Below are 13,130 nucleotides of genomic sequence, written 5' to 3'. Positions count from 1 at the left end.
CCAACCAGCCAGGGCCTTGTATTTTCTTTAATAGACTAACTTTAAGCACCGATATAATTTTTTCCAAGTAACTTTTAATTATTATAGTGATGTGTATTTGTGTATCAATTTTAGTGTGTATTTAGGGATTCCCAGAGTGTTGGCTTGGCAAGGTTAAGCCACACAGTGTGTCTGATCCTCTCCCGCTTTCCCTTCCACATCTGCTCATCCTCTTGTGGATGGTGCCAAGGGTGGGTGCCCGGCGGGGGGCTGGCTCTGATCCTCAGGGCCGGCCTGGGACCATGGCTCTGTTTCCTCTCTGTGACCCACAGGTGAAATCCCAGGAGCTGGTGCGTCCAGCATCATGTCTGCCCTGACTGACAGGGCCATAGTGAAGAAGGAGCTGCTGTTTGATGTGGCCGGGAGTGACAAGTACCATGTCAATAACAAACACGATGACAAGTACACACCGCTGCCTCCCAGCAAAATCGTCCAGCGGGCAGAGGAGCTGGTGGGACAGGAGGTGCTCTACAAGCTGACCAGTGAGAACTGTGAGCACTTTGTGAATGAGCTGCGCTATGGAGTCTCCCGCAGCGACCAGGTGCGTCCTCAGCCTGTGTCCCTGTCCCCAGGAACCAGGATGCTGGCTTCACTGACAATGCTGGGCTTCAGTGTGGGCTGGGTAGGGGTGGGGACAGAGGCATGAATGAGACACAATAGCAGAGACTGAATCCCTGCCCTGAGGGTGTGACAGTGGGCGAGGGACAAAGTTGGGGAGACCTGCCAGTCGGAAGTGCAGATCGTGTAGTTAGAGGTGATGTCACAGCCATGACCGTCACCCCATATCCACGCCCTCCCAGACTGCCAGGCCCTGAGATGGACCCTTCCCACAGCCCCAGAGGTGGGTTTTATTGACAGATGGAGAAACTGAGACTCATAGCACTTAAGTAACTGTTGATGATCATTTATTTTATCAAACAAATCTGTGTTGAGTCTGCAGACCGGGTCCTTGTCTTGTCCTGGGAGTGCCACTGTGCGGTAAATAGTAGAGGTGGGATTGCAAGCCCAGGTAATTTTGACACAGGGTTGTTGTTTTTTTGTTTTTGTTTTTTTTTAGAGAGAGAGAGAGTGAGAGAGAGAGAGTCAGGGACAGAGAGATAAGAAGGGAAAGAGATGAGAAGCATCAACTCATAGTTGTGGCACCTTAGTTGTTCGTAGATTGCTTTCTCATATGTACCTTGACAGGGGTGGGGTGGGGGGTGCAGCTGAGTCAGTGACCCCTTGCTCAAGCCAGCAAACTTGGGCTTCAAGCCAGTGACCTTTGGGCTCAAGCCAGCGACCATGAGGTCATGTCTGTGATCCCACACTCAAGCCAGCGACCCCCACACTCAAGCCGGTGACCTTGGGGTTTTGAACCTGGGTGTCCTCAGTGTCTCAGGCCGATGCTTCGTCCACTGTACCACTGCCTGATCAGGCTGACACAGCTCGTTATGCTTATGAAAAGCGCTGTCCTCTGTTCTGCTGAACCCGAGGGTCAACCCAGGGGGCCCCACGAGATGCAGTTTTGTTCACTTACTAAGCTTGGTTTTGGCCACGACCCCTCATTTTGAATTTCTTTTTCTCCTGGATAACTAACCTCCTTCGTGTTCTCTCTCACTCCCTCTTCTCCCTGTCTGCACCTTCAGTACCATTTTCTTTTTCTGAGAACATTGTAAAAGTTCTTAGATGCTGGTTAAAGCAAAAGTGTATAGTTTTTTAAAAAAATTGTCGGCATTGTTTCATTGTCACCTGGCTATTGGTATTGTTAAGAATCTGAAGTGGTCCAGCTTTTGGATCCTTTATATGTGATCTAGTTTTTCTTTCTGGAAGCTTATAGAATCTTTTTTATTTTATCTAACTTTTTATCTTTGGTGCTCCAAAACTTCACTATGATATCCCTGTTTGGATCTATGATTATGTGTTGTGCTGGGCACTCAATGACTCCTTTCAATCTGGAAACCTCATTCCTTCAGTTCTGGGAATTTTTCATTTTCTCTTCTCTCATTCTGACACCCCAATTATTTGGATGTTGGACCTTTAGACTGCTCCTCTGAGTTTCTTCTCTGTCCTGCTTTCCATTTATTTATTTTTAATTTAAAAAACTAACACTTATTGATAGATATGGATATAATAGAAGTTTTTTTTGAAGTAGCAGAGATAATATCAGTGTAAAAAAGAGAAACTTATGCAAAATAAATTTGTTTTCATTATTGGTGATAGTGCACAAATATGGAGGTCCTCACTCACACACAGCTTCTACTTCAGGTCCATTTCCATTCTCCCAGGCAGCAATTACCCTCAAGCAAAATTTACTATGGAAACCTGGGAAGCAATAACATAGTCCTTGAAAGTCGGAGTGCTACATTAGGAAGATTGGTAGATTCATAAGATATTTCCTAGTCATCTCATTTTTTACTTATTCTTTATTGATTATTCATAGACTAAAGAATAGATTCACAGGTTGATATGAATAAAGAATAATGTGCTGATATAAAACTGTTACATAAGTTAGTAAAATACGTATGTTATGAGGCACGAATAATACTTAGAGCAATTAAATACAATTCCAAATTTGAGGTAGTGAAATAACTAAAAAAGAGTTCCTATCATTTACTCTCTATATAAACTCTAATTCTACTCTTCTTGCAAAATGAAACAATGCAAATTAGACACATCACACTTTTCTTCCTTCCCTGACCCCCCGGTATAAGAACCAAAATGTCTGTAGATATTGCCAGATTTTCCCCTGAGGGCAAAACTGTCCCCACTTGAGAACTGCTGGCTGAGGTGAGTGATGGTCATAACACACAGTGTGTGACGAACTAGAATCTGACTTCCACATGACTCCCATCTCATTAGAGATGGTGGATTTAGCAGATGTGGAAATGTCCAGCAGTGTGTCTCTCTGTGAGTGCTGTCGCAGTGAGGACGCCCCTTTCACTGAACTCATGAGGACATTGTGTTTGTCTGTAATACTCTGGTCAGTCATTCTGTTTCTTTGTCCTGTGCTCTTTGAAGCATGAAGCAGATTATGACTCATTTAATCTATCAGTTAGAAAGGGAAGTAGTGGATTTAGGCTAAAATGTCATTTGTGCTTTACATGTCTAAGTGTATTCTCAAAAAAGAGTCCCTGACTTTCCACCCACCTAAAACTACTCGGGCTTCAAAAAAGGTATGACTAGTAGACCTCTGTAGATAAGCCTTCATAGCAAAGAGTACTTTTTTGCTTTAGCTTTTTTATTTTTAACTGATTGTTATGAGAGATAGAGAGAGGAAGTGGTCATTGGCTCCACTTAGTTCTGCACTCACTTCCCGTAAGTGCCCTGGCCAGTGACAGGTACTTTGTAAGGAAGCAACTAGGAGCTAAGCTCCTAGTGAAGTCTACGCTGGGTCAGATACAAAACTAAGATAAATATTATAGAAATGAAGATGTGGCCAGTGGTAATGCATATATTACGTAAATCTGGATGAATTGCAGAGGATTATTTTTAAATTACTGTAAATATTAAAGCCAAATTTCTATACAAATAATTTATAACCAGTTTTATTTATTTATTTTTAGCTTGTTTGTTTTTTCCCCTTCTTTTCTAAGTGAGAGGAAGAGAGATAGAGACTCCCACATACGCCCCAACCAGGATCCACCTGGCAACCCCCATCTGGGGCCGATGCTGTGCCCATCTGGGGCCATGTTCACAACTGGGCTATTTTTAGCACCTGAGGTGGAGACTCTATGGAGCCATCCTCACAGCCTGGGGACCATGTGGTCAAACCAACTGAGCCATGGCTTTGGGAGGGGAAGAGAGAGAGAGAGAGAGAAGGGGGGTGGAGAAGCTGATGGTCACTTCTCCTGTGTGCCCTGACTGGGTATTGAATCCGGGACATCCACAACCTGGCTGATGCTCTACCACTGAGCCAACCGGACAGGGCCCAGTTTTATTTTGTAACCTCTCAGACTCTAAATTCAATTGCCCTCAGAATAACACTCTTCTTCATCCACTTAGAACCAGTATTGAATTTGAAGAAAGCACATTAGAATTTTCTTTTTCCCAGAAACAATTCTGGGGCTTAACTGAAGGAAGCTGTGTAGCATAATTTCAGTTTGTCACTTAAAAAAAAGACAGATTTCTTAGCATAGCTAATGAGGGATGGTTTTCTCTCTCTCAAAGCGTTTTGATTTAAAACCTGTGATGCACACTGTGTAGCCCGTTTGTATGTTCAGAACTCCAGCAACTTCAGCACAGAGGCCGGACCCTTAGCCTTGCACTGGGAAACCATCAGTGACGTCTGAGGCAGCCTTGCCTCCGGCCGATCATTTTCCCTGTAATATCAGCACTGCCAAGACTAACTAGATACCACTTTCTTGTGTTTAATTATACTCTGTGACGTTGCACAAAGCATGACCACAAACAAAGGGGTGTTGTCCTTTTCCTGGACAAAGTGTCTTCTGTACAAACCAGCTGCTTCAGCATTTCTCACACTGTGAGACTCTGTAAAGAACTGGGGGCATAGTGTGCCTTCTGCATCATCTGCCAGCCATTTCTCCCATCCTGACACAGAGCTGAGCCAGGAAAGCACCGGAGTTATGCAGTACAAATGGATTTATGCAGGTTTCCTAGCAAGTTAACCCAGCAGAACCACGGCTGCCACGGAACTGTGCCTCATTACCTTGTGGAGGGAGGTTTAAAGACTGAACAGGAGTCAAACCTCACCTCTTTAGTTTTATCCAGTTTTGTCATCATGTGTTCTGGCTGCTAATAGGAGCATTGGTTATGGGTGCTTTGTGATGCTAGTTACCCTGGTGTATTTCATGTATAGCCATACTGGACCCAGTTATGGCTCAGATGAGCCTGGGCAAGCCATCGAAGACCTCCAAATTCTCTGCATTCACGCAGGGATTGTGGCAGCCACAACATATAGAATCTAGGCAAGCTCTGTGGTTGGAGTAGCAAGGGCAGGATTGACCGTGCCATGGAAGGCTGTGGATTTTGGGTATCACGTCCACATTTCCATCCTTTTTATTCCTGGGACGGCTGGCATACTGTCCTCATTGGATGTCTTGGTATAAAATGATGAAGACTCTTTTTCTTTGTTGTTCTTGATTCTGCTTAAATGCCTGGCTGGGTTTTGGGGATGCGAGTTCTTGATCTGTGTTCCTGACACTCTCTCATGCCTTCAGTGGGGAAAAGTACTGTTTTGCTGACCTGGGCTATGCGTCTTCATTGGGAACAGTTGCTATGAGCTGAAGAGAGAGTTGGCTCCTCTCCACATTGTCGCAGGAGCTGGTGCCCCCAGAACTGGGCCCTGGATGATGCTGGAAATGGGGAGAGGCCCAGCTTTCTTGCTGTTGCTTACTGGTCTGGACCATTCCCACTCAGTTTTGTTACCAGTGTTGCTGCTGCACCTGATAAAACATAAAGGACTGGAATGGAGGATGTGAGAACATCGTGGCTAAGAGACTGGGAAGGGAGCAAGGGGGAAGGGCCGTCGGACGGACTGGCCTTCCAGCTGGGCTCCAGAGCCAGGCAGCCTGACCCCCCCCCCCCCCCAGCTCTAGCAGTTGTAATCCTTTCTTTACCCACTATTCTAATATTACACAGCAATGAGCCGTGGTGTAGGTTGGCTTTTGTTCATTGAGTTGAGCCTTGGAGCACCGTTTCAATCTGAAAGCATTCATCCTTTGGCCCTAATTTTCCTGACTTATTTCACTTGACTGCCCCAGTCTGAGTTTCCTCTATTATCTCTTTCTGGGATGGCTATTCTTCAGATGCGGGACTGCTGGGATTGTTTCCTATTTATAACCTTTGGCTTCCTATTTATAACCTAAGTCTTTATCTTTCTGCTATTTATCCTGAGAGATGTTAGGATAAATCTAACCTCCCTCAGGTTAGGAGGGCCAAGAGCCCCACTCTTAGCATGTGTAGGGTTCTCTCAGTCCCTAGTTTTTAGTGTGGTACCCATATCCTCATGTGTGCTTCCAGGCTTCCAGGCCCCCAAATCTTCTGTTTTACCTGCTCCAGAGAATAGACATTAGACTCCACTGCAGTTATGGAGAGCGTCCAGGGACCCAGCCAAAGCTCTCTCTTTCTCGCGCTTCCAGAGATACCTGGTGTTACCGATAGGTGATCATTTTCAAGGATTCTGTTGTATAATAACAGGGTGGGGCAAAAGTAGGTGTGCAGTTGTTTGTATGGAAAATAATGCCCTAAGTGCTAACTAATAATACAAGGATGAACTGTTTGCGTACTCACAACTGTACTCCTACTTTTGCCCCACCCGGTGTGACTATCCTCAGGTTTTCCCGCTGCTGCCTTCGACTTGAGTGTTCTCTGTGTCCTTGTGGAACCAGGCCTACAGCACATGGCTTACTTTACTTTCAGTTGGGTTTCAGGAGGAAGTAAAATTTGATACATTCAGTTTTTACCTTGAACCTCACTTTTATATTTTGGCAACATTTTTTGTAGTGTAAGCAATACAAGTCATCCTTATCATTTAAAGTATAACATCACTACTATTCATTGTTGAGTCCTTTATGTAAGAATATGTAGAGAGTGCCTTGACTGGTGGTGGCACTGTGGATAGAGCCTTGACCTGGGATGCTGAGGTCCCAGGTTTGAAGCGCTGAGGTCGCCGGCTTGAGCATGGGCTCAATAGCTTGAGTGTGAGGTCACTGGCTTGAGCATCGGATCTTAACATGATCCCAAGGTTGCTGGCTTGAGCCCAAGGTTAGTGGCTTGAGCAAGGGGTCACTGGCTTGGCTGGAGCCCCCTGTCAAAGCACATATGAGAAGCAATCAATGAACAACTAATGTACCGCAACTATGAGTTGATGTTTCTCATTCTCATCTCTCTCCCTTCCTCCCCTCCTCAAAAACAAAACAAAACAAAACAAAAATGTAAAGAGCACCTCTGTGCCTGGCTGGGCACCAAGGATTCAGCGATAAGCAAGACAAGTGAGGTCCTTGCTTTCATGGAGGTCATAGTTTATGACTATTCAATAACAATTCCTCCTTGACTTCATCCATGCTTCCAGGGTTCCCTGCTGGCCAGCCAGGGTCTAAACCGTCCTGGCTTCTTCTTCTAGTCCTTTCCACAGCCCTGCTCTGGGGATTCATGTGCTTGTCCTACCCACGGGGTAAATCGAGTTCCTTCTTCAAGTCCAGTTTGAAGAACCCAACTCCTGGCCAGCTGGCTCATCCACCAGTTCTTTCCCCATCCAGCCCTCTTCTCCCCATTCCCTTGTCAACATTTGTTGACTTTTGAGTTTGTTAAGGAGACAAAAGGGCGTGTGAGTCTCTCTGAGCTGAATGTTCTTGTTGAACGCACAGCCTGTACTCAGATTCCCGACAGAGTCTGACCCACCCTCCTCTTGCTTGCAGGTCAGAGATACTGTCATGGCGGTTGGCATCGCGGGAGTGGGCTTTGCAGCTGCGTGCGTCGTTGGAGCCCTGCTCTCAAGAAACAAGCGGCAAAAGCAATAAGCTGAAAGGACTGTCCTGACAGCAATCACTTTATACATTAAGGGGGTCTTATTTTGCTAGAGGTTTGAGCTTTGGTTTATGGATTTCATTGTTTTTATAAAGCTTATTTTCACAGAATTAAATACAGCCCAATAAGGGAGGATTTTACTGGGGCAAATGCAGCAAGAACTGCCTGATGTGAAGTGCACTGGGGGCACAGCTGGGCTCTGTTCCTGGTGGTGCCCCTTTGTGCCTTGGCCCTTCGGTGATTTTCTCTCATTTTCTCCTTGTGGGCTGCATTTTTTAATCTGCAGGAAACAGTCCAACTCCTTTAGGTTGAGTAATGGGCGTTTCTGGTTGTGAGGAGATAGACTTGATTGATATACAAGGGCAGGACCTTGGCCCGGAGCCAGACCCAGGCTTCTAGACTCAGCAGCTGGAGTCTATAGATGTTCGCTGGAGTTAAAACTGAACCAGCCCTGGCTGGGTGGCTCAGTTGGTTAAAGCACCATCTGGATAGGCCAAGGATGCAGGTTTGATCCCCAGTCAGGGCACATACAAGAATCAACCAGTGACGGCATGGATAAGTGGAAGAACAAATCGATGTTTCCCCCCGCCCCTCAAAATCAATGAAAAAAGATCCAAACCAAAATCAAACCTTTGCCATAAGGAAACTCAATATATGCTCTTGCCAGCCTTAAAACCAGCCTTATTATCTGCTCTGCTCTTCACATCTCTCCTCTGCCTACTGCTTTCACATCGCACCCCCGTCAGCACTGCTGCTGTCTCACCACTTGGGTTGGGCTTGCCACGACCCAGAGGCTCTGACCCCACATCCGCTCCTGTGGCCTCTTCTGCATCACCTCACCCTCATCCGTCCCCCCTGCCTGCCAGGTGCTCCCAGTTCAAGTTCCTGAGAGACAAGCTGATTGGCTGCCATTGGGTCAGGTGACCCCTAGGCCAATCAGCTGTGCCCTGATAGGACCAAGTCACACGGTACAAGGTTGCCTCACATCTTGTGGGGTAAAGGGTAAGGCAGGCCCCATGCCTGACCTCTGCTGCCCAGCCCTTGTGGGAGGGGTTGGGGGACGGAATGACCTTTTGTGGCTAGTCTCTTGAGGTCTGCTATGGATTTGGCAGTTGTTCAAAGTGACTATTTTTCTGAAAGGAGCTTTTGTGAGTTCCTCAGAAATACTCTGCTGGGGCTGCAAATGTTTTCGTTGTCAGCTCTGGTTGTCAGGGACCAGCTGTCGCAATCCTGGATGAGACTGTTGAGGAAAAGAAAACGGAATCTCTGTAATTTAAGAAAAGAGTTTTATTTAGGTCTTACTGAGGGCTAACTTTGAAACAGTGCTCTGACTTGGGGAAAGTGAGAGAGACTTGCTAGGCAGAAAAAAAAGTAAAGGTACATTTGAGATTAGAGGTCACAATTCAGGTGCATGAGTGTCAGTGGTTGTTTTACATGCAATGGAAGGGATGCGTAGAAAGGGTAAGGTTGAGTTGCTGCTGAACCTCCTGGCGTGGAAATGATCAGATTGCTTTGAGACTCCTTTGATCAGGATGTAGATAGAACAGACCCTGTTTCTGGTAATCACTGTCCTTTAGTGTTGAAGCCTTGTAGGGTCTGGGTGTGATTAGCCACCATGGTTGCCTTAGTAAAGACTTTTAGTCCTGGCCGGGTAGCTCAGGATCTGGATTCACCAAGGTTGCAGGTTTGATTCCTGGTCAGGGCACATACAAGATTCAACCAATGAATGCATGAATAGGTGGAACAAGAAATCAATGTTTCCCTTCCTCTCTTTCAAATCAGTCTATCAATAAAAAATTTTTTTTAAATTAAAAAACAGAATTTTAGTGAGACTCTTTGTTCTTCCTTGGTTCCTGATTTATTCTGAGGAGCTCAGGCACCCTTCCCTTTCCTCAGGACTTACAAGTGGGCGCATGCCCGGTCCCTCCTGCTAGGCCCACCTGCTGTCCAGGGTGCACACGTGTGTGGGAATCCATGCCCCGGTGTTGATATGGGAAGAGTTGTCTTCTAGTGCAGTTTAATTTCTTGTCTGAACTCTGTTGATATAACATGTCATGTCAGTTCTCAAGCTCCCCAAACCCAAGGAACAGAGGGTGGGTCTCTTGAAGCCACCTCTCTCATATGGCATAGGCGATGGAGACACATGGAGTATAAACCAATAAATGAATTACAGACTAAAGAGGAACAAGGAATGCAAACTGTTAACAAACTAAAGAAAAGTCCAGGCTGTAATAAAGAAAAGCATTTATCTGAGCAAAGGAGGGATTGTGATCTGGGACAGAGTGAGGTTACAACTTAAACTGTGCTCTGAAGGGAACATAGAAAGGCAGCATTTATCAATAGAGGGCAAAGCCATAAGAGCTATTCTCGTGAAGGGCCTCCACGAAGAGGAAGGATGTTGGAGGTCACTGGGGATTGGTTAGGCATTATGTAAATGGGGATGCTGGTTGTGGGAACGGATTGGCTCCTTCCGAGGTGAGGAATGCAGGTAGTCTGGTCCCATGATGGGGAAGTCCAAACACGTCTATGTGATAATCACGGACCCAGGCTGTTTGTCGCAATTTTAACAGCAGCTGCACAAGCCGAGACATCAGCCTCGTGTGCTCAGTGGCCTCTCGGCTCCATCTGAAGTGCCCCTCTCAGCAGTGCTTATTCCGTTTGTCTTCTCCAATTCTCAAACACAAGAAAGACAAACAGAAACACCCAGTTCAATGATAAAAATAAATGAACAAAGTGCATACAGAACGTGGGATGGGATAGAAATAACCAAATAAGGTGGAAGAACTAATTCCAAATATATTGATAATTACCTTAAAATAGGTGGGTTAAACTTGCCAAGTAGAAGACAGACATTACAGCCTGACCAGGCGGTGGTGCAGTGGATAGAACGTCGGACTAGGACGCAGAGGACCAGGTTCAAAACCCTGAGGTCGCCAGCTTGAGCAGGGGTTCATGAATATGGTTCCATGGTCGCTGGCTTGAAGCCTATAGGTCACTGGCTTGAGCAAGGGGTCACTCACTCTGCTGTAGCCCCCCGGTCAAGGCACATGTGAGAAAGCAATCAATAAACAACTAAGGAGCCGCAATGAAGAATTGATGCTTCTCATCTCTCTCCCTTCCTGTCTGTCTCTCTATCTGTCTCTCTCTCTGTCACACACACAAAAAAGATAAACATTACAGGGGATTAGAAAATTAATCCAGGGAATACGGTTTACAGTAGATACATTTAACACGGGAGGACACAAAGATTGAAATTTAAATGATGGGCATTTTACATGACAACTGGAGCAATGTCTTAAAAAAATTAATGTTATCAAGGAGAAAAAAATGAGTGTTTGAAAGCTGTCCTAGATTGAAAGGTATGTGGGACACAACAGAATTAAATATAAAAAACAACAACAAAAAAACCCAACTCTAAAAGCAATTTGAGGTAGTTGGGGAAATTTGAATGTGAACTGGCTATGAAATAATATTAAGGAATTATTAATTTTATTAAGTGTGACAATGGTATTAGGTCTATATAAAGACTTGGCCCAGTTTAAAAAACAGATGCTGATAAGCAACTATGACATAACTGTTAGTGGTGGGTGGGTGGCCTTTCTAGTACTATCTGTGTGTTAAAATTTTTTTATAGTAAGCACCTTAAAAATATCTAACATTTAAACTTGAAAGCTTAAATAAAATAAGACTTTTAAATCTACTTCCATAAATTATACAATGATGTAAATGTTAAAGAAAAACAACACAACAGCTATGCTGGGCAAATACTAAGTAAAATCTGGTATACTAAATAAAAGCAGGTATAACTATATTGATATCAGAAAAAACAGGCTTTAAGGCAAAAATGAGTACTAGACAGAAGCTAGAAAGTGAGGCATAATGAGAACTATATTTGGTCTGTGCCCTTAGTTCCTGGCCAGAGCTCCCTAAATCCTTGGAATTTCCTGAGTGCTAGGAATGTCTTTTGTTATTCAGAACAAGCCCTTTTGCGTTCCTGTTAATGAGGTGACTTAGGGTAGTGACCCTAGATAGCCTTAGGATGAGCTTGGTCCTCAGAAAGACTAAGTGATCAGAGGATTGGAACTTTGAGCCCCACCCGCTGATCTCTGGGAAGACGAGGAGTGCTGAAGATTAAACTACAAAAACCCCTAAACCAAGGGACTCAACAAGCTTCTGGGTTGATGAACACCTGGAGGAGCTGGGAGAGGGGCATGCTTGCTTATATGTGGAATCTAGTAAATAAAATGAACTAGGAAGTAAAATAAAGTGCTATCCACTTGAAACTAACACAAAATAGCATGGGCGGTGCGTGACCGGTGGTGGCGCAGTGGATAGAGCGTCAACCTGTGACACTTAGGACCCAGGTTTAAAACCCCAAGGTCACTGGCTTGAGTGTGGGCTCATAGACATGATCTCATGATCACTGGCTTGAGCCCACGGGTCGCTGGCTTGAAGCCCAAGGTTGCTGGCTTGAGCCCAAGGTCAGTGGCTTGAGCAAGGGGTCACTGGCTTGGCTGGAGCTCCCCCCTCCCCCCCCCGCAAGGCACATATGAGAAGCAATCAATAAACAGCTAAAAAAAAGTGACGCAACTACAAATGGATGCTTCCCGTCTCTCTCCCTTCCTACCTGTCTGTCTGTCTCTCTCTCACTCCCTAAAAAAATTAAACTTAAAGAAAAAAAAACAACTTGGCTTCATCCAAACCACTGAGGGCTCAAACAGAACAAAAAGATGGAGAAAAGACAAACTCTCTTCTTGAGCCGGATGTCCGTCTTCTCCTGCCGTTGGACACAGGTGGATTAAGGTTGGTTGAGCCCCTACATTGGAAAAAAGTGTCGTTGGGGTTTTGTGGGGCCCTTCAGTAGTTGGGGCCCAGGGTGCCCACCGTTAAATCCGCCTCTGCTTGGACATCATAGTTCCTGTTTTTCAAGCCTCTGAACTCCAGGGCTTAAAACAGCAGCCCCCATGACCTTATTTTCAGTCCTTTAGCCTCTGAACAAATTACACCACTGGCTTTCCTGGTTTTCTGCTTGCAGATGGCAGATTGTAAGACTTCTTGGCCTCTACAACCATGTGAGCCAACTCCTATAATAAATCTCTTGTATCTGTAGCTGCACCTGTGTCTTATTGAAAAAAATCAACCTAGCCTGACCAGGCGGTGGCGCAGTAGAAGTTCGGACTGGGATGCGGAAGGACCCAGGTTCAAGACCCTGAGGTCGCCAGCTTGAGCATGGGCTCATCTGGTTTGAGCAAAAGCTCACCAGCTTGGACCCAAGGTCGCTGGCTCCAGCAAGGGGTTACTCAGTCTGCTGTCAAGGACCCACAGTCAAGGCACATATGGGAAAGCAATCAATGAACAACTAAGGTGTCGCAAAGAAAAACTAATGATTGATGCTTCTCATCTCTCTCCATTCCTGTCTGTCTATCCCTGTCTCTGATTCTCTCTCTATCTCTGTAAAAAAAAAAAAAAAAAGTCAACCTAGTAAATTTGAAGGGCTACTTGGCTTTATTAAGCAATTTATGACCCAGGAAGGATCCCATCTAGCAAGTGTAAGGGCACTCTGAAGGGTTGTACGAAGTGGGAGGTCTTCTATAGGTAGAGGGTAGGGCAAGAGAGCTATTAACGAA

General features: G+C 45.3%; 1 protein-coding gene across 1 annotated transcript in view; it reads left to right on the top strand.

Annotated features, from left to right (window-relative positions):
* Positions 1-9,319, top strand: part of LOC136318847 (phospholipase A and acyltransferase 3) — a 28,548-nt gene extending 19,229 nt beyond the window's left edge. Inside the window, exons 4-5 of the mRNA XM_066251820.1 lie at positions 312-580; positions 7,395-9,319. Of these exons, the coding sequence (XP_066107917.1) occupies positions 312-580; positions 7,395-7,496 (371 nt within the window). The 3' untranslated portion in view covers positions 7,497-9,319. The remainder of the gene's footprint in view (positions 1-311; positions 581-7,394) is intronic.
* Positions 9,320-13,130: the final 3,811 nt, after the last annotated feature.

The sequence above is a fragment of the Saccopteryx bilineata genome, chromosome 1 (assembly GCF_036850765.1).
Source record: "Saccopteryx bilineata isolate mSacBil1 chromosome 1, mSacBil1_pri_phased_curated, whole genome shotgun sequence".
NCBI lineage: Eukaryota > Metazoa > Chordata > Mammalia > Chiroptera > Emballonuridae > Saccopteryx > Saccopteryx bilineata.
Note: the sequence above shows the minus strand (reverse complement) of the source record. Positions and strands in the feature narration are given on the sequence as shown.